Raw genomic sequence first — 19960 nt, forward strand, 5'->3', positions numbered from 1 at the left:
AGGCCCTGAGACGTGGTACGCAGGGCGGGCCACTAGCTGGAACTCGGCTACAGATGGATTGAGGCACAGAAGCATCTCATCTCACGTTGGGATGGCAGGCAGCCTGTGGGCCACAGAGGTCGCACATGACGGGAAGAGAAAGCCAGCAGCGTCCCGGGATTCCCAGTGGCAATGCGAACAGTTGCTTCTGCTCGTCCTAGCCGTGCCGTGTACGGAGCCACAGCATGGCCCAGTCCCGACGGGTCAACAGGCTAAAGACAGGCTCATTGCGCCGACTGGTACTGGTAGCATTGGCAGGCTTGGCCGGGAGTATCTGTAATCGGGCATAGCCACAAGCAATGGATTCTTCAGCATGGTGACAGATACTGTACAGTACTCGTACGGGCGAGAGGTCGCGTAGAGGCCCTAGGCTGGGATCAGTAAGATCATGTTGCGTGATGCTTCCTGATTTGCCTATTATTGTCCAGCCCAGCAGACCGGCCTGGGCGAAAGAGTCAGTCAGTCTCGTCGGTGACAAATGACGGTGTGGGTAAGATGAGCATAGCACTAGCAGTCCCCGAAAATCTAGCTGCTTACGAGGACCTTTGTTGCCAGCAGAGGGAATGAGGTGGGATGCCTCGTTCACCCAACAGACGAGTAAGCTTGTTGACAACTCATCGGGAATATCGCTCTTTTTGGAGTGGTTGCGGCCTTGGGCGAAGGACGAAAAGCATACATGGACATGCATAAGGCAAGCCCCGCTCCGGTGGATTTCGAAGGATCGTCTATGTATAGTAGCACCACTCCCGCTTGGCGGTCCATGATAGTGCCCTTTGGTGTTGTGTGTGTGTGGGATGTGGTGATGCCCAAGTGCCGGCCAATCGAGGGCTTTCGCCGCGCAGCCTTGTCGGAGGCATGGGACGGCAGAAGAAGAGGAGAGACACCTGCAAAACAACGAGCAGAGAGTATTGTATTGTGGCAAACGGGATTGAGGCACAAGTTGCAGCTGATGCTGATGGTATTGTTGATTGGGTTAGGTTGTCAAAAGGTACTGTAGGGATCAGAGCTCGAGAGCTAAGAAGCTCCCACTGGAACTAGAACAGGGGTCTAAGTGTTGAATTCCTTCGGAGCCTTAGCGGGCCCCTCTAGCGCTTCCTTAGTGGGCGAGAACACCTGAGAGCCCTGGGCCAATCGCCGGGCTGCAAAATAGATTGCTGAGGGGTTTGGCGCGCAAAAGCCAGCCGACGTAGCTGCCGGTTCGGGGCAGGCACAGCTCACTAAGAATCGGTACGTATCCTGTTAGCACCTGTTAGCACCTGTTAGCACCAGACGTTTAGTACCTTAGTACTTACCACGGCTAAGCGGGCTAAGCCTTGTTCAAAGCTCTCGCCAGACCTCCAACCTCTCAATTGCTGACATGCCACGACTCAAAAATAACAACAGCTGCCGCAGAGCCTCCATCAGCAGAAATTTCTCTCTTCAGCGCCCGCAGCTTGCCCATAGCCCAAGACAGGACCCTAGCGTGCCCCGCATCCGCCTTCTGGGTGCTCAACTCGGTGTTCCAACATGGAAGAAGCAGCTCTTTGCCAGACTGTTACACTCGCCGCGGCCTCGTTGCTATCTCTCGGGCCTTGCCGCCCTACCCGTTTCGAGTACAACTCGATGCAATGCAACGGCGGGGTGGCACAAACTCGGGCAGCTTCTCCTCGTGTTGCCGTAGAGCGAGGGCGTTTGCGTTTGCCGGGCTTGAGATCGAAGGATTACTCGCCAGATACTCGCACAGGCCCCGTCAACGTGGAGAGCCCGGAGAACCCAGCTCCATCTCCTTCTGCACCGGCCTGGACCCTTCCTTTGTCGATTACTTGATGGTGTCCAACTTCAGCTTTTGGCGCTTTTTTGCTCGCCTACCAACTGTGCTCGTATGTCGTATTATGCCGACCCTCAGTCTGGACACTCGTCCGCGTAAGGTCGGCCATTGATTCTCCCGGATACAAGGACCTAGATGCGCAATCCCTGCCGGTGGTGACATCCAGCAAATATCTGGTTCCCGTCTATTCGTCCTCCCAAGACTTGGAGGCTCTGGGAGGGCTACATTGCCACTGCCTTTGTGTGTCCTTGCATCTGCTCCAGCCACTCCAGCACTCGAGATCCCTGTCACTCGCATATGCTCTCCGTATACGGTTAGTGGCAATCAAGGTTTCTTGAGGAGGAAATTTTCTATCAATCAACCATTAGCATGACAGCTTTGTGGGTGGCCGGAGACAGCTCGGGGAGGGGTTCGTGGGTTCCTTCAGGCACTTGGCATCCGGCTTGCCTATCACCGGCCAGATCCCTGCCAGAGTTGCGCCACGCAAATCAGCCCAGTTGGGTCTTTGCTTCCTGGCCCTAGGCCTTACGAGGCTTGCCTTACAGAAGAGGATACTGGAAATGCTGTGGCTGTTGACGATCCCTTTGTTGATGTCTCGCCCTCACTTATCCGTTCTCTCGGTCAGACATGATCCGTCTGCCGGGGGTCGTCCAACTCGGCCTGCATGTGTTGTCGCCTTCCCTGCCAATTGGCCCATGATGAGAATATAGGAATTGGCTGACTTTTCCGTGGATAATGCCCATTGGCTTTTCCTCCCCAGGGGTTCGACACATCTGATTAGTCCCCCACGGCGCCAAATCAGCCTTGCTCTCCACGGAGCACAAGCGGTCAAATTTGATCCTAGGTGAAGTGAGGTGAGTCTTACACGCGCACGCCACGCAATGGCCTAGCTTGACTAGTATCCCGTCGACCAGGGGGGATTGCACCAGCTTCGGCTGCATACTACGGTGCGGTATGGGTTGTACTAGCAGTATACGCCATATCTATTCCGTGCCTCCATAAAGAGCCGCCAGTCAGGAACGAAGCTCGTCTTCTTTCTTCATTGTCACATCTGTTGTCCCGTCTTTGCGTGTGTTTTCAGCCATTCTCTCGCTCTCCCTCTGTCCTGGCCCATCTGCTGGCCTCGGCTCATCTCCAGCCTTCTGGCTACCTTCCATCGTTTTAACATAACCAAGGGACGCACTCGTTTCCTCTTGTTGTGTTGGAATAAAGCAGCCCAACATGCGTTTGCTTACGTCCATTTCGATTGGAGCCTTTGCGGGCGCAGTTGCTACCGCGGCCCAGCCCAGCCTCCAAACAGTATATACCAAAGGAGCGGTTCGTAATACACAGTTCATCGTTCGGTGTATCTACATCAAGCTGATATTAGAGTTGCATAGGCTGAGCACGATGAGAATGTACCAACGCCCACTGCTGCCTTGGAACTGAGGCATGCGGATGCGGCAGCCACAACAATCGTTGCTCCTCCTCCGTTCAAAGTCACTCTCTGTCCACAACCAACCGGATTGCCTGCGGCGAGGTTTAAGACTGTGGCCGGCAGCTTGTATGGGTGCCAGCCTGGATATGTTTGCAACCTCCCCAAGCCAGAGGGATGCAACTTCTGGCCAGGACCTCCCCCAAGCGACTTTCACTGCCCGCCTGAGTTTTGTATAGTGGCTCCTCCTTTCCACCTCCCAGAGTGGAATGGCAAGCCGGGTTACCTTCCGCCCCAATTTGGCTATTTCAACCTGAACCCGGAGGATTTTGGACTGTCTTACGACATCTTCGAGTACAGTGTTGTTCGAAAAGCATCGGGTGGGCACACGTCGACTTACACGACTGGCAACTGGGAGTCCCAATCAACCTTGACAAACGGACCAGTGCAAACGCCCCCACCCTCATACAGGAAGCGTTACAGTCCGACCAAGCCGCAAGATCACCGGAGGGCCATCAAGCACTCAAAGCGCGACGATACTTTGCCGTCAGGATGCTTGGACAAATGCCAGGCCGCATATAACATTGTTCAGCAGGATGGCATGATCCCAGCACTGTGCGAACCCGGATCTGACTTCGAAAATGCCTTGAACAATTGCATAACATGTATTGCCACCGGTCTGAATATCCCGGATGACCAAGTGAAATCACACCTGAACCAGACGTTCCAAGACAACCTCTTCTTCTGCGATGGAGATGGAACGACACCTACCCAATCGACAACATCGGGGCCCGAGTCACAAGTGACGACGACGCCTACGCTGGGAACCAGCTCTCAAGTCTCTGCAAGCGACACGTCCTTCATTGACTCAACAACTTCGAGCTCCGTGCAATCGACTACTAAGCAGTCCACTACCGCACCCCCTCCTCCTCCTACAACCTCAAGCACAACCAGCTCGAGCAGCCCTCCTCCCCCTCCTCCAACCAGTTCGTCTCAGCCACCAAGCTCTACGCCTCCGACATCGTCCTCATCGCCTCCGCCGCCGCCAACTTCTTCGACCTCCAGTTCCTCTACGCCACCTCCTGCATCTTCTACGCCGCCACCTACATCCTCTACTCCTTCTTCATCGCCGCCATCATCGCCGCCATCATCGCCTCCTCCTTCAAGCTCAGCTTCGTCCGCCAGCAGCGCCTCTGGTTCAGCATCATCAAGCGCACCCACATCGGGATCTGCCTCTTCTGAAACAGGTACGGCATCCAATAGTGCTAGCAGTGAAACGGGGTCAACGTCGGCGTCCGCATCGTCATCGGCGTCGGCGTCGGCCTCAAATGGTGCTTCTGCCACCGGTCCATCAGCCTCCTCACCCACCACGGGGGAGACTGGAGCCGGATCGTCCTCGACAGGTACTAATTCCCCAACCGGCGCCGGTTCCTCGACTGGCGCTGGCTCCCCAACTGGTACCGGTTCCCCATCCGGCACCGGCTCCCCCTCGGGAACTGCTGCCGGAACAGGCACCACTGTCGGGACTGGAGCTGGTGGCTCGACTGCTGAGACTGGTACCGGCTCCCCAACCGGAGGCGCTACCGGGACAGAGCCGCCTTCAGTGACAGGATCTGCTACCGAAACGGGCACTAACGGCTCAACAGGCTCCACGTCCCCTCCGACGGGATTCTCTTCTCCTGGGCAACTGGAAAGGGCAAGCTCAACCGCTGCTGGAAACAACGGCGGTGGTGCTGGCGGTGCTGGACCAACTGGATCGCCCGGCGGTGGAGGCAACCCCGGTGGTAACCCCGGCGGCAACCCTGGCGGCAATCCTGGTGGCAACCCCGGCGGCAGCGGCGGTGGTTCTGGCGGAGCCACGGGAACAGGCCCTATCACTTCACCAACAAGTGGGCTGCCGATCTCGAACGACCTCTCGCGGGCAAGTGAGAACTTTGGCCTCCTAGTTGCGGCTCTTATGGGCCTGTTGGTGGTTTAAACGCGAGGTTGTTTTCGCCCTCGTGTGTGTGCGCGCATGTGTGTTGGAATGGTATGAAACCATGTGCTTTTTTGGTTACTTTATGAAACTCTCCTTTACGAATATTTATACCCCTCCTTTTTTTTCTGGTTTTATAGGGTCAATCTTCTCTTCATCAGATTGCATCGAGAGAATGAAAGAAAATTATTTTAGTAATGTATAATCCAGGAAAGCGCTCTATGTAGCCATTATTCCCCTGGAATTATTACATTCGTTATCACAAACGGTTGGGTCAGGTTTTTTATCGGAGGGCATTGGCATGAATGGACGGACATGAAAGTCATGAAATGGTGGGGAAATTAATGGAATATACCCTGGTCACTCTTTTAAACCAGTTGTTTGGCTCAGACTCCTGGACATTTTTGGAAAAGTAGATATTTAGAAGCATGCATGCCTATTTTTGTAGGAGAATTGGAAACCATCGGTAAGAAATCACACAAAAGTAGCATTTGTATCCTATCCTATCCTATTTCCATCTTGGATATCCAAAATCTCAACACTACTACTCAGCATACATGGTTGGTCAACATGAAACGCAGTACTCCATTGCCTGAAATCCGTCTAAGTTAGGTAGTTCGTATCCAATTGGTTCCCATAAATGATAGCAATGGTAATGATGGTGCAACGAGGAGAAGCAAAAAAACAATGAAATGGGGGGACCAAGTGAGAGAGAGAATAAAGCAGCAAGGGAAAAAACCATCTCAGTACCACCCCCTCCCGTTCATCGGGTTGTCCTGCAGGTACGCATCCATGGCACTAACTCCGTCCTTCTCCAAGTCCTCCATGAGCTCCATCTGCTGCGACTGGGACAAACTGCCCTGCCTACCGGGCGAATAGCCAAACTGCATGCCACCCGCCTCGAGCTGCGCAGTGATGTTGTGAAGCCCCAACCCCGGTCCCGGCGATCCTCCGAATCCGCTCATGCCCGCCATGGCCTCGTTGAAATAGCCACCGCCCGAGGTGACAAAGTTGTATGGCGACATGAATTGCGACTGAGGGGCGAACCAATCCGATGCGGATGTTGGTGCAGGTGGTAGCGGTCGCTGGTGATGAACTGGTTGTTGTGCCATGCCCATGCGTGCGGCGGCGTATGTTGGCTGGGGCTGGGACTGCGTCACCTGTTGTGCCATGATGGGTTTTTGAGGCGGTGACATGTTGTTCTGCGCTGAAAGAGGCGATGGGTTAATTGGTGTGGCGCTTGATGTCTGCTTTATCGCCATTGCCGATGGCGAGAGCCCTGGTCTAGAGGTTGGTATGTTGGCTTGGATGAATGAATCCGGCGGTGATTGCAGTTGATGGGCTATGTGGTCTGGTATAGGGATCCCGTGAGAAGGATCTTCCAGGCCTCCAGACTCTCCCATGTGAGTGACATCAGGGGGGAAGTAAGAGAATCGTCGGTTGCCGTTGTCTGTAGCCGGGTTGCAGAAGATTGAGTTTGAGCGGAAGGTGGGTTGCGGAGGAGGGTAGTTGGGGTCGAAAACGTAGTTGTTCATAGACTCTGGGGACGAGTCAAAAACGTACCCAAACGTCGGAGGGTTGAGATAGGGGAGAGGCCGGGGAGTTGTGGCGTTTGACTGGGCGTAGCCTTCGGGAGAGGACTGAGACTCGCTTGACGCCGGGGGGCTGCTAAAGGAAAATGGCTCCCTTTCAAGCTTCACCTGTGCGTCGTAGCTTTGCAGGCATGCTTTGGAAAATATAGTGTAGAGCTGTGAAGTGGCTGTGGTCCCGGGCCAACGCTCTGCACATCGGTCCAGAGACTCCAATGCTGAGTTGACCAGCTCCTCAACCTCCTCCCGAGGGTGATTACGTCGAACTTCGGGGTAGGATATCGTCCATAGGAGTGTGCTGAGAGCTAGATTTATTGTCAAAAGGAACACCCAAGTAATATCCACCATATCGCCACTCAATTGCTTCTGGGCTAGATCGATCGTGGCGGCAGAAGATTCATAGCAGATTTGCGCTGCACGAGGCGATGGCTGCGGGATTTGAGGAGACGGCCTATATAGCATAGCCCTCATCTGGTGATAAAATCCAGAAATCCTATTATTCGACTTAGAAGACCGAGCCTGGAATTTGCAAATCACACTAAAAGGCGAGTATGAAATGGGGGTTCTAAACAAAGGTCGGCTTACCAAGACTTGGCCCAAGGAGGTTCCTGAGGTGCAGCATCCAACCAATCCTTCAGCGTACTTTCCATACTATGGAACCACGGGTGATCATCATTTCTAGGCTCTGGCCTCTTTCTTTCATAGAGAGTTCTCTTGATTTCAGACTGCGGATTCGTCATTTTGTAAAAATGTATGGTTGCAACCTTCCGTGCGTTAGGTGGACCAGGCACGATTCCTTGAGGCGTAATGTTTGCATCATCGACGACGGAAAAGAACTCGACATCTAAGCGGTCGCTGTTGAGGGCAAATGCACTGGGACGGCCCATGTAATAGGAAAGTCCAAACTCCATGGTGGTGATTATCCATGCAAGTCTCCGGCGCATATCGATGATCTGGGGATCCAAGTTGTAACCCGAAGTGATGGTCTTTTCATCCATCAGTCCCTCTTGCTGGCAAATTCTGGTGGCCAGTCCAATAACATAATAGACGGGCGTCCGTGTCGGGGTGAGCAGCGAGTATTGTCCGATGAGAATGAGACATTGCAGCGTTCTAAGGTCTTTGGGGCGAATAATGTCTTCAACGTATTTCATCGCTGCCATGTAGTATCCGTCGGCTAATCCAGCATATTGCGTGTCCAATTTCTGCAAGCTGACGGCGATAACCATGCGGACAGTAAAGTTTTTGTACACATCTGTATCGCCATTATAGACAGCATCGAAGTCTGCTTGGAATACCTTCTCGTGAAGCACAGGCCAGTGAATTTGAGCTAGGTACGTCAGTATTGGGCATAAACAACACGTTGGAAAGGGGTAAATGCTACGTGCATACCCTTTTTGAAGTAAATTTCTACCAGCTTATCGGCCACCGCCCGCGTAGGAAGACCCTCGGCCGGGCATTCACTGACCATGGGGTAGCTCTTCTTCCTACTGCTCCCCGATCCCGTCATCTGGATGGATTGCATGCGAGCCTGGCTCCTGGCCCGAACCTCAGGGATGAGATCAGAAATCTTGTTAGAATCGGTAAACCGCTTGGCCTCAGCCATGAGCAGTCGTGTCATGGCGATACCGCTGGTTGGCCCCAGATAACGGGGTGTCTCGTCATTGCCGCCTAGACGAATCATCCCGCCTGGACGGACCAGCTCTTCACTCGTTGGAGGATGGTCGCCGTCTTCATCGGTGTACTGGCCCAGTTCCGCCTCAAGGGCTCGGACCTTATCCTGGAGCGTAATCACATAGCGGCGATTAATCTTGCGGCCTTTTGCGGTGTCGAGATATTCACACACAGATCCCGACCTCTCGCAGGGTAGGCAGCGAGGTAGCGTAGGGTCGCATCTTGTTTTCCGCTGCCATGTGATGTTAGTATTCACGCCGTTGTTTTCGTTGAGATGTGTAGACAGCTCGCGCAGAACGGATGGAGCAAGCAAAGCTCCCAGGGGGCGGGGTAGTTGTTGTATCGTACCTGGCGACAACGACAGCATGCAGTCAGCGTGTGAGCAACGCGGTGGCTCGAGGTATCGCCGTCAAAGAAGTCATCGGGACTCTGGACCAAGCTCCGAGGCTGAGCATAGCCGTGGTTCGGACGGGGAGCAACGGTGCCCAGACCCTGCCGGAAAATGTGCGCGGCATCCATGGGATCTGCAATCCCCGGCACTGCGCAGTCAGCTCCGACGCAGTTTAGATAACGAAGTTGAAAGACTGGCGCGCTCTGCGAGAACCGACAGTACCCCTACAGCTTCGCACTCTGTATGTTTGGTCGTTGCGACGTTGGATTCGCTCTATTCGGCCCCGAAACGGAGTCAGGCCGGAACTCTGTCGGCACAGACCGCTGGAGACGAGGACAAGGACACGATGCTAACCAATTGGCAGCGGCGCAGACTTCATGACGGTGAAAAGCGAAACAGAAGAGCGCCAGTCGAGGTGCTGAGACTAAGACGAAGACGAACAATGAGCACCCTGTCCGCCACTATGTTTGGCCTTGACCTTTGATCGCGGGGCAAAGGAAGAGCAAATGCCGGGGTTGTAGACTTACATACAGCACGCAGGAAGTCCGAGATTCGACGGCTTGTCTCAGCGGTTTGAGGTTGAGGCTGGCGCAGGACAGATGCAGATGCGAGATCTGAAACACGGTCAAAGAGCCGGAAACTTGTTACGAGACAAAGGGCAGCTTGCGACAGGAAAGGAAGCGAGTTGGCGGAGCGCTAGTACCGTTGCAGCGATTCGACTCGACTCGGGCAAGTATCATCAACTCCCACCACGGTTAAGCTTTGGCGGGTGGTGGTTGGTGATGACGGGTGACTAAGCATGTGAGAGTGAGAATGAGAATGCGAGAAAAGGGATTGGATTGGATTGGGATTGGGATTTGATCACTTCCCGCCGGACTGACTGACCAAGCAGCTACTGAACTCTGTACTCTACAGGTACTGCTACAGAGCACTGCATCGTATGCACGTGAGCCCCGCGAAGTCCCTGCCGGGCCGGCGGAGCTGCTTCCATGTTCCCTTGCCTGGAGCGGATAACGCTGAGGGAATCAGGAAAGTGGGGGATTTCTGACCTGGCCTGGGCTGTGACTAATTCCGAGCTCAGCTTTTCAAAGCAGCCGGAGGGAATTGGACACATGTACCTTGGCACCTAACGATGAGTTTGGAGTACCTACAGTGGCTTCTTAGCAAGTGCCTTGGCGGTTGTGCTAATGAGTATGGAGTTGAGCCGTTCTACCGTCTGAATTGGTTGCTGAATGAATCATGTTAGAGGGAACCTAGGTGTAGCTACCGGACAGTACTGCAGGTACTTGGTGGTAGTTGAGTGGCCCAGAGTTACATGTCAATGGCGCTCCATGGCACTCCATGGCAGCCACAGCTAAAGCCGGACCCCGACGGATGGAGGCTGGAGCGACAAAGTGGGGGGCTGACGGAGCAAGGGTCTCGATTGGTATAGCCTTTGGAGTCGGTCTGCGTAGAGCTCTAACTGCCTAGATGCCGCAAATGCGGGCACTGTGAGGTTGCGTCGGTATATCTACAGATAGCGAGTGACTTGTCGCCCAGCTGCCCAGCCGCGGAACAGAAGACTCAGCAATCCGTCACTACGACCTTCCTCTGCATGCCAATGTGCATATATGGATCATGTACTCCGTATGTGCGAGTTTGTATGTATGTGCCTGCTCCGTATTGTTAGGATGTTTCAGGTGTCACGGATAGGTATCCAAGTACGAGTTCTGCTCTTGCGGTGTGATATGATGCAGGCACCGGCACGGGAAATCTGATGGCTCGACAATCACACACGAAAAAGTTGGGGGCCACGGGGCAGCCGGTTCGCGGATGACGTTTGGACTAGCTTTTTTGGAGCTTGCCGGAACTCTAGGCTCAGAGTGATAGAATAATACTGTACTTGACTCCTCCAGAGCTCCAGAGGTATGGAGTTTGATGTCAGCAATTTGTACTGTATGTGGTATATCACGGCAGCTGGGGAGGTGGCTTGGATGGAGCTGAATACAGTAATTAGATTCCCTCGGTGTCGCCTCGGGGTAGCGATGACACTGAAAGAAGGCATGAAGAGGATAGATAAGCCATTGACAACTTGCCTACAGACATTTATCTATTATTGGAGTATACTATCCGTACAATATGTGGTCCATTGGCACATCAAGGTGCGACGGCTAATTTGTCTTCGTCCGAGTCGGGTAACGGCATGAGGCAAAGCCAGGCATTGGAACCGGCGGCCCAATGAAGCAATGATGCTCCATCATCCAACCCGTTTCGTAGATGCATGGTTCAGCCAATTGCCAAGATTGGAGCGCTCAATGTACGCTACCAGGCCTCTGCATGTGAGCTGTCTGCTCGAGTCTCTTACCTTTAAACGTTGAACGCCAGAATAAGCACAAGGCAGCCAATCATCGCTCAACGACTTGAGATTTTGCGAGCATCAGGAGGCATTTCTATGGAGCGCGGTTATGTGGCCATGTCAGCTGGATAAATTAATTTAATTACATGCAGTTGTCGGTATGCAGTCATGCAACAGTTTCTGACGAGGTTGCTGTGACGAGAGAGGAACGCGAAATAGAGCTTGATTAGGAATGAATGAATGGCCGGACATCAAGGGCACGGAGTACAGCTGGAGTACCAATGGATTTGATACGAAGGTACTTCGGCATTAGGTGGCTTGACAAGATGTGACTGGCGAAGAAAAAGGAACGGGGTCAAAGTCAATTACTAACACATCAGATAAGGCTTCAAATATAATCAATGGCCCATATGTAGAAATACAGTGTAGTGAGCGATTCTTTGTTTCAGCTATGCCGGTATCAGATTGATTTGTATGTACTCCGTAGATGGTGTCGATAAGCCTAAAGCCTAATACCGATCGTGCAACGGCACTGATCGATGCACGTTTGTAGGGGTCTCGTCCGATGTCCGTCTTCATTTCTCGCGGGTCCTAGCGCGGCATCCAAAACAGCAGCAGAAGCGTACAGTAGCTCTCACTTTGATCCATAGATGATTGCCTCCAGGTCAGATATAGACCCGCAGCAAGGATTTATCAGCATCATCAATCACTTGCTCGGGTCCTTAATTGCGCTCCATGTACTAGAGCCAACAATAGGTCTCGCAAGGCTGTGTATCCTGTCGTATGTCAGCGGCTACATAGCTATCCGGGTCAATTCAATGGATGTTTGACTTTTGGCCAATACACTGCGACACGTCGGATTAGTGATTCAGCCGACATGTAGTCCATGCAATCAAATCAACCTCCTCCACCGTCATCAATGTCCATAGTAGGTACATTATGCAAGCACTGACTCTCTCCAGCCATTCGAGGTAGCATCGACTCGCCAAAGGATCACGGCCTAATAATACTGTACTCGTACAGGTTACAGGCCCTTTCCAAACGCTGTCCAGGCGCTGTCACTGCCAGTCCGATAGTGGCTCCTCCACTAAGCGACGCTAAGCCGCCTCAAGGCCTGTCGTGTCCCGCCTCCCGCGATTCCCACTCAACTACACCATGCACCTCTTGTCTTGAATCCCTTCGGCCTCGTCAGCCTTCCCGTTCGCCAACCCGCCGCTTGTGCTCGCACAAATCCCACAAGATCCCGCATCTCGTCCGCTCTTCTCTCCAGCTTCGCAGCCTCAGTCTAAACGCTCGCGGCTTGCCAGATCCGCCCTAGCAATGCCCCGCAGTAGCTTCTCACATACCCCCCTCCTGAGAGTCTCGAGGCCCGTCTCAGCCTGTTCAAGATGTGAGTGATGATCCCGCGATGTGGGTGACGGAGTTGCCGGTTGATCTCATGCTTATGATTCCATTTTCTGTCCAGGTCGAGCTGCCAAAGTCAAGGTGAGTGCGGTCATGATCCATGTGGCGGCGCTTTCATCACCGCAGCACAGCACAGCGCGCCTTGTCCTTGACGTCTAACCTGCTCAATCTTTCAATCTAGTGCGATGGCAAGCTGCCCGCTTGTACGGCCTGTGAAAAGGCTGGTCGTGAGAATGCCTGTTCGGCGGCAAACGACCAGTTTGCGCGAGGCAAGGAGCGGAGGTACGTCGTCACAAGCCGTCCCTGCCCCAGTTGCTGACCGTAACACAGCTATGTCGCCGCTCTGGAGCTTCGCATCGAGAAGCTGGAAAGACGCATAGCATACGCAAAGTCCCGCAAGGCTTCTGTGGCTCTACATGATTCCGACTCGCTGGCCACGGCCCAAGTTGACAGGCGAGACTCTCTCGCCTCAATCCGGGCAGCTATTCACCGAAAGGCCGCTAGGACTCGTGAGAACTCAGATGTTAACTCCTTGATATCTGACTTTGGTTTCTTGTATGAAGAGGCCTCTTTTCCTCTCCCTGTATTTTTAAGCAGAACTCTTTGTATCTGACAGCCTCTGCTTATTAGATCAGTCAATGCAACGACTCGGGACTTCGAGCCGTCCATTATCAACATGACCTTTGCGCGACTAGTCCTGGCCGCAGCAACCAAGGATCCTATCCCGGGCATGCCTGAATCCCCATTGCCGCAGAAGTCATATGCTACTGAAATCTTTCATCACTTTATGAAGAACATATATCCGCTCTTTCCATGCTTTTCAGAAACAGCTGCCCTGAACATCCTGAATGACATCTACCACCAGCAGAGTGAGCGTGTCATCAGCGCATCCGATCATTGGCTGCTGTACATGATACTCGCAATTGGATCAACTATGCAGAGCCAAAAAGTCAACGATGACTACTACAATCTCGGTGTCAGCTTTGTTTCCAGAGCGTTGGACTACGCCGACATCGCCTTGGCCCCTGGATACGCCACCCAGATTCAATCGCTCCTCCTCCTTACCCAGTACGCCATTTTGGATCCAAACCATTTTGACAGCTGGCTTCTCATAGGCTTCACAGCACGTGCTGCTATTGATCTTGGGTTCCACCAAGATCCCCCCATGTCTACAGTCGTCGATCGTGCCGCCTTGGATATGCGTCGGAAGATCTTTTATTGCACATATGCACTTGACCGGTTGGCTATTTCCATCCCCTCCTTATGCCTTTTTTGGCCAATGGCCTTTTCTTCTAACTCTTCACCGTAGATCCATCAGTATGGTTCACGCTCGGACATTCTCATTCACCGACGATGCAGTCCACGTTGCGTTCCCGAATGCAGCCGATCTCGATCGCAAAGGCAAAGATGGCGATTCTGGTCCGATTTCCGGTCCGCAGTCCGTTGACCCTGGATTGTTACTCTTTCAGCTCAGAAGAGCGCAGTCATACTGGTACCAAGAACTATACCAGTCCTATGCGACCCCTTTGCAAGACCCAGCGTCGTTCGTTTGGCAGATGTGTCTCGATATGCGAGAATGGGGCGAGTCGCTACCAACCTCTCTCCCCCCTGGAATCCGACAAATGTTTGAGCAGGAATTGAGATACAGCTATGTTTACTGCATTGCCCCTTCTGCCAGGGCTCCAGAAATCAACGATTACCATCGTACTCTGATATTCGAGTACTCTCTCGTCTATCTCCTCACCATGCAAGAAATTGCCCATGCAGGGCTCAACGGCGCATTCTACACGTACCACGACGCGTTGAAGGTTTACTTTATGGCGAACCAATTTCTTGCCGTGCTAAGAGACTCGGAGGACATGCTACTGTCTGGCGCACACATACAAATACCGATAGCTCGTCCCGGTGCTCCGCCAGCGCCTCCGATTCCGCGACCCCAATTACGAAATGGGAGAGCTGGCGAGGACAACATTAGCAGGAGTCTGCGCTGCCTCGAGAGCGTCCCTCAGACCTTGGAAGTATATGGGCGACGCTGGGAAGACGCAGTCATGCTAAAGCAGAGCTTTGAGCAGCTATCAGCGGACACCGTAGAGCGACTGAGGGAACGCAGAAAGATACAAAACATGAAAATGGAGCAGTCTGCCTATCCTGGAAGCTCTCCATCAGCTCCTTCACCTCGGGTTCCGGCCATCACTCGTAGCCCACAGCAGCCACGAGAGATTCGCTGGGTCGGAGTCGACGTTTCTCAGATGATGCACGGCGGCCGCGGTCATCCGCAATAGGAGGCCAATGAGGAGCTGTGTGATAATGGCGCTTGTTTGGAAACCAATGGTGGTTAATGTGTACGGGCATGACTATGGAATGACGGACGTGAACAGGGCAATGAACATATCTCTGTATCATTATACCCGCCCAAAGGCAAGATTCTGTTTGGACACCAATGATGAGGGTTTGCTTGGGCATCAATCAATGGCTTAGTGAGATGGATAGACGGGGTTCGTATGGCGGCAATGGATATCTTGGGTTCTCTCAAATATGCAGGTCATGCATGTAAATCAATCTTTTTGAATAATATAGGGATTTCCCTAGGTAGTAGTCTTATTCATGTCTCTCGACATTCATCATGAAATAAAGGACAATGTACTAAACATCTTCTTATTCTGTCTTTCAGCATTAATCATGAAATAAAGGACAATTTACTAAACATCTTCTTAATCATGTCTCAACATTCATCATAGAATAGAACGTAATCAATAGTTTACATTTGAGAAAGAGGCATGAAGTCAATTCCTAGTCTTAGCCGAACATCTTGCCTCCTTCATACAGAAAACAAGTAATAACAAAACCCCATGGGAAAACCCCCCTCCTTTTCCACCTCCCACATTGTGTCCGTGACGCCCAAAGACTCTTGAAAATTAAGATAGTGTAAAGATTTAAAGAGACAAAAAAAAAAATGAAACTCAAGAGGGGAAGACGCGATAGGAAAGGTATAAGAATTCGACTATCAGTCGTCCTTTTGTAAAGTTCTTTTTATGCTCTGAGTCAAACAACAACAACTCCCCTATGCTCTCACACTCCTTATGCAGCCTGCCCTCGCAAGTTCATCCCCCAGGCATTCCTTGCATGCAGCTTCATCCTCCTTTCATTACCATGATCAAACCAAGGCTTGGAAGCCAAAGACGGCGCAAGTTGCGGGCACACGGGAAGCGCAGGCTGGCCTCCCAAGGGCTGCTGCCGCCAGCGTTGTCGGCGAGTATGTCGAGGGGTAGTAATAGTATTAGCGTGAGGATCGGAGACGGAGAGTTCACGATATTCTTTCTCCTGCGGGGATTGATGCTGAGACACCACTGGGCGGTTGTCTTTCCTTTGTCCTTTTCCTTTGCCTTGTTCGTCTTCTTTATCGTGACGGGGCTCATCAGTGGGTTCCTAGACCGCTCGAATGTCTTGCAGGTGCAGATTTTTGGTCTGGCGAGGTAGCCTGCGATCTCGTTCGTAAAAGTAGCCGCAGTTGGCGCATAGGGACTGTTGCGATATCATGTTAGCCATCACATAAGACACGCGCCAACCAATATATAGAGTAATGACTCACCTTGGGCCCAGCAGGACCGTCTCGAACCGCCCAGACGCTCGTACCCCACGTACGGCAGTGTGAGCAGCGCCATGTCATTCGCTCCATGTCCGTCAAGGCTCCTACTCCTCCACCATAACCGCCGACATCTGGCGTGAGTCGCCCCAGGGGGGTTCCGCCACGGGCGAGAGGACTCAGACTTCGGAAACGCCGCTTCTTCTTTGAGCGTTCACCCCTGCCCATCCTCTCTTCCTCGGCGTCGACAGCCACGCCCAGGCCGAACGGAGTGCCGCCCAGCATACCAGTCGTCGAGCTGAATCGCGCTGTTTCACGCCGCAGCCGACGGATCTGTCGCTCACGGTCGCCTTCTCGCTTCTCCATCTCTTCCTTGCTGAGAAACTCGACCTTGGGTTCCCAATCATCAGCCAAGTGGTCAGGGTCATATCTCCAACCAGCTTCCTGGCCATGTGCGGCATCGTTTGGTAGTTCCTGCTGAGCTCCGCCCCAACCTCCAACAAGGCCACCAGCCTCACAGGCTTCCTTCTTTAGACGAAGGACTGCCTCATAGATGGCGTGTGTCATAGCCGGAACCCATTCACCTGCCAATCCTAAATCGGCACATGTCGCCTTTGCGAAAGCTTCGGCGGTGCCTGGAGGGTGGAGAAGCGACCACTCGAACTTGTCTGTGTATAACATGGATGAAAGGTTTAGACTCAGGTTGATAATACATCGATAGGTATCGTCAGGGTTATATTCGTCAGAATCAGGTAAGATGGGAGTTGCTTCCGCAGTAACCTCGGGGGCTTCGGGTGCTTGCGATGCCGGCGGCTGCGGCGTTGGTGTTGCCAGGCCTCCCGTCTGCACAGGAGTTTCGGGTCGGGACACACCTCTCGCAAACGAAGCTGGAGAATCGTCTCGAGATTTGAATATGCTGGGTCTCGGGGTTCCAGCTGCTGTGACACTTCCCCCAGCAACGGTTGGTGCCCCTCCTTGGATGGGCGGCGGTGGTGCTGCAGCAGATGGCTCAGAGTGGAAGAGCGGGTGAAGAGCAACGCCAGCATATTCTTCCAATTGCGTCCGAATCTGCTTGCTAATCTCTGCAATAACAGCAGGCCTGTTGGGCAGGTCAAGATCCTGCGCCAGATTCTGCGCAAACTGATCCGTTGTGATGAGCGTCTCGTGTAGGTTCCAACAGAAAATGTCGCGCAACTTGTAAGGAACAGTCATCTCCTGTGGTCGGTATTGGGGGAGGGAGATGTCGACCGAGTTGGGATTCGGAGCCGGGAAGGGCGCAGGCGGAATGAAGGACGGGATGTCCAAGTCGATTCGTATGGGTATCAGGGTCAATGGGAGGTGTGCTTGGGCGGCATTCTGCTGGTCGCTCCTAACAGACCGGCTCTTCCCCATCCAATCTCGCCATATGCCCTGGACGTCAACGGGTTCCTTGATTTCCTTTCCCACCTTGTCGGCCATGTCCAGCCTGGTAGCCGAATCTTCCTTGCGCAAGCTTCGCAAGCCCGTCGGCCGACGCCTAGGATCGTCGCTATCATCATCCAGGTCATCATAACCGTCCTCGGCATAGTTGATAATGGTAGTTCCTCGCTTTGTAGTTCGCGAAACAGGCCCCGTGGGCGCACTCGGTAGGACGGGAGTCAAGAGAGAGTTGTTGTAGGTGCGCAGTCGCGGCGCATATGACGACAGGAAGGCCTGGGGTTTTGATCGTTCCATTGTGAAGCTTCTGAGGGTATTTTTCTGGTTATTTCATGGCGCAGGGGAGGAAACGCGAGCGCAAGCTGGGAAGTCCCCGCGCTTTGTGCAAAAGTCGCAGCTGACAGAGCTTGCGAGCTTCTTTGCAGCCAGTGCGGCAACCACACGAAGAGGCGGGTCTCTCAGGCAATGGCAAAGAGAGACGGAGATGGAGCGGGTTCGATGACTCAGACGAGAAGAGAAGAGGAACAAGAAGAAATTATCAGCAGTGAGGCAGCGCAGAGTTTGGCGGTCACAGCGTTGGTGATTGTCGCGACTCGTGGTTGATTGGTTTTCTCAATCGCGTCGTTTGTCTTGCCCCAAATTTTGGCTGGCCTTGCAGAGATCGAGAAACTCTGATTACATAAGGCGCGGTGGGGCCCTTGCATGCACCGGGTAGGTGCGTATCAAGATACAAACAAACCAGCAGGTGCTGTGCTACCCTGTAATTTCGAGATGGAACTTACAAATCACATTAATGTCGTCAGGAAATCACAGCAACAAGTCCGCATTCGATACATGTGAAAGTGACACCATGTACGGATGTTGTTTCATTCAAATCAAAGAGCGGGTTATCAATTACAAAGGTACTGATCCGATCTGATCATTCTATTGTCAGCTACCAACCTATCATAGGGCACAATCCAGCCGTCTCTTGTAAGAAATATGAGGCCCTCTCTCATATCTAGTATTGTCTCCATGACAGTCCGTCCATCCACGCGTGTCCTTGATAGTTGCCATCTAAAATGGTCGTTGTCCAACTCTGGAGCGGCACAAATCAGCAATCAGTCTACAAATAAGAACCAATGTATACCTAGTAGTTACTCACATGTTTCCTTCCGGAAAGAAGCGGCACACGTCGTAGGTCTTGTACGGCTCTGAGATGCTGTAGGCTCGAGCACAGCCTATCTGTGTCGTGGTTGACCACATACACTGTGCTGTAAGTCAAGTCAATATCAACTCTTGAATCTTGCAAAGCATCGATACATACACCAGTGCAGCCAGGGCTCATGTCCGTCCGTGATGGGCATTCCGTTGTATAGCGAAGCCTGGGCGAGCCAAGTATGCGCGGCTGTCTGCAGAGGGTTGTCGTAGGCTGTATCGCATTGAGTAGACTGGTATTCGAATAGCGTCTCTCCTTGCTGAGGCCGATAAGTACCCTGGGCGTGCGAAAAGGGCTGCTGGCCAGCAGCCATTATGTTTGCCCAATACTGAGCATAGGACTCCAGGTTCCCATTCCAAGTAAGAGGCTGGATCCCTTGGGCCTGTCGAGCTTGGTTGATCAAAGAAAGAGCAAGGGCCCGATCATCGGCCTGGGCAAGGCAGAAGCCGATGAAGGGAATAAGCCATTGGATGACGAGAAAGAGATGCATTTTCTCCGACAATGGCGTCTTACAAGGGAGCTAGATATGAGCAGGATTGAGAATGGATGTATATTGGCAATTACGATCAGAAAGGAAGAAACAGAATGGAGAGTTTGCAGGAAGAGTTGGCAGTCCAGGGAGCTGTGTCTGGCAAAGGGAAGGGAACCGAGGAGACACACAGAGGAGAAAAGTGGTAGAGAGGAGTGAAAGAAATTAAGGATCGTGAGATGCAAAAGATATATAGTCGAGCTGCAATTCAGTATCCATAAAGCGGGAAAGTACAAGCAGTAGCAGTTAGCTGAGGGGGAAATTTACGGTAAGTAGAGTCCTTGACACTGGGAAGGCGATGCTACAGAACATAGTGAGTTGACTTGCTTCAGATATAAATCACAGGCTCAATATTCCTATGGAAGTCACAGATGAATTTGTGTCTTTGCAGGCTATTTCCTCCCCTTATTCGGATCGAGGAGCACTCACTCGTAGTCTCTACTGCACAACGGCACAAGCGTCTCCGCCTGGCACCACGGGTGATCCTTTGATCAGAGGTCACTTGAATTTCTCAATAATCTATGGATGGTTAAAGTTTAGATGTTATTGATTGTATCTCTCCAATATCTAGGAATGCTTGGAGAGAAAAATGACAGCCATCCATCACAA

The 19960-nt window shown here is 52.6% G+C and overlaps 5 protein-coding genes across 5 annotated transcripts; 2 read left to right on the forward strand and 3 right to left on the reverse strand.

Moving 5' to 3' along the window:
- Window positions 1-3067: 3067 nt before the first annotated feature.
- On the forward strand, window positions 3068-5238 carry T069G_06956 (uncharacterized protein; the record flags this gene model as incomplete). Its single annotated transcript, XM_056174166.1, has 4 exons — window positions 3068-3184; window positions 3226-4606; window positions 4664-4717; window positions 4772-5238. 4 exons carry the CDS (start codon window positions 3068-3070, stop codon window positions 5236-5238), a joined length of 2019 nt encoding a protein of 672 aa, XP_056027745.1.
- A 740-nt stretch (window positions 5239-5978) lies between these two features.
- T069G_06957 (fungal specific transcription factor domain-containing protein) lies at window positions 5979-9014 on the reverse strand (the record flags this gene model as incomplete). Its single annotated transcript, XM_056174167.1, has 6 exons — window positions 5979-6099; window positions 6169-7317; window positions 7410-7549; window positions 7598-8151; window positions 8214-8727; window positions 8844-9014. 6 exons carry the CDS (start codon window positions 9012-9014, stop codon window positions 5979-5981), a joined length of 2649 nt encoding a protein of 882 aa, XP_056027746.1.
- A 3527-nt stretch (window positions 9015-12541) lies between these two features.
- T069G_06958 (fungal specific transcription factor domain-containing protein) lies at window positions 12542-14907 on the forward strand (the record flags this gene model as incomplete). Its single annotated transcript, XM_056174168.1, has 6 exons — window positions 12542-12611; window positions 12687-12706; window positions 12807-12907; window positions 12956-13180; window positions 13256-13864; window positions 13935-14907. 6 exons carry the CDS (start codon window positions 12542-12544, stop codon window positions 14905-14907), a joined length of 1998 nt encoding a protein of 665 aa, XP_056027747.1.
- Window positions 14908-16051: 1144 nt separating this feature from the next.
- Window positions 16052-17921, reverse strand: T069G_06959 (SNF5 / SMARCB1 / INI1 domain-containing protein; the record flags this gene model as incomplete). The annotated part of the gene is made up of 2 exons (XM_056174169.1): window positions 16052-16147; window positions 16215-17921. 2 exons carry the CDS (start codon window positions 17919-17921, stop codon window positions 16052-16054), a joined length of 1803 nt encoding a protein of 600 aa, XP_056027748.1.
- Window positions 17922-18680: 759 nt separating this feature from the next.
- On the reverse strand, window positions 18681-19312 carry T069G_06960 (cysteine-rich secretory protein family domain-containing protein; the record flags this gene model as incomplete). Its single annotated transcript, XM_056174170.1, has 3 exons — window positions 18681-18702; window positions 18769-18877; window positions 18931-19312. The coding sequence occupies 3 exons, from the start codon at window positions 19310-19312 to the stop codon at window positions 18681-18683; spliced, it is 513 nt and encodes a 170-aa protein (XP_056027749.1).
- Window positions 19313-19960: the final 648 nt, after the last annotated feature.

The sequence above is a fragment of the Trichoderma breve genome, chromosome 4, assembly GCF_028502605.1.
Source record: "Trichoderma breve strain T069 chromosome 4, whole genome shotgun sequence".
NCBI lineage: Eukaryota > Fungi > Ascomycota > Sordariomycetes > Hypocreales > Hypocreaceae > Trichoderma > Trichoderma breve.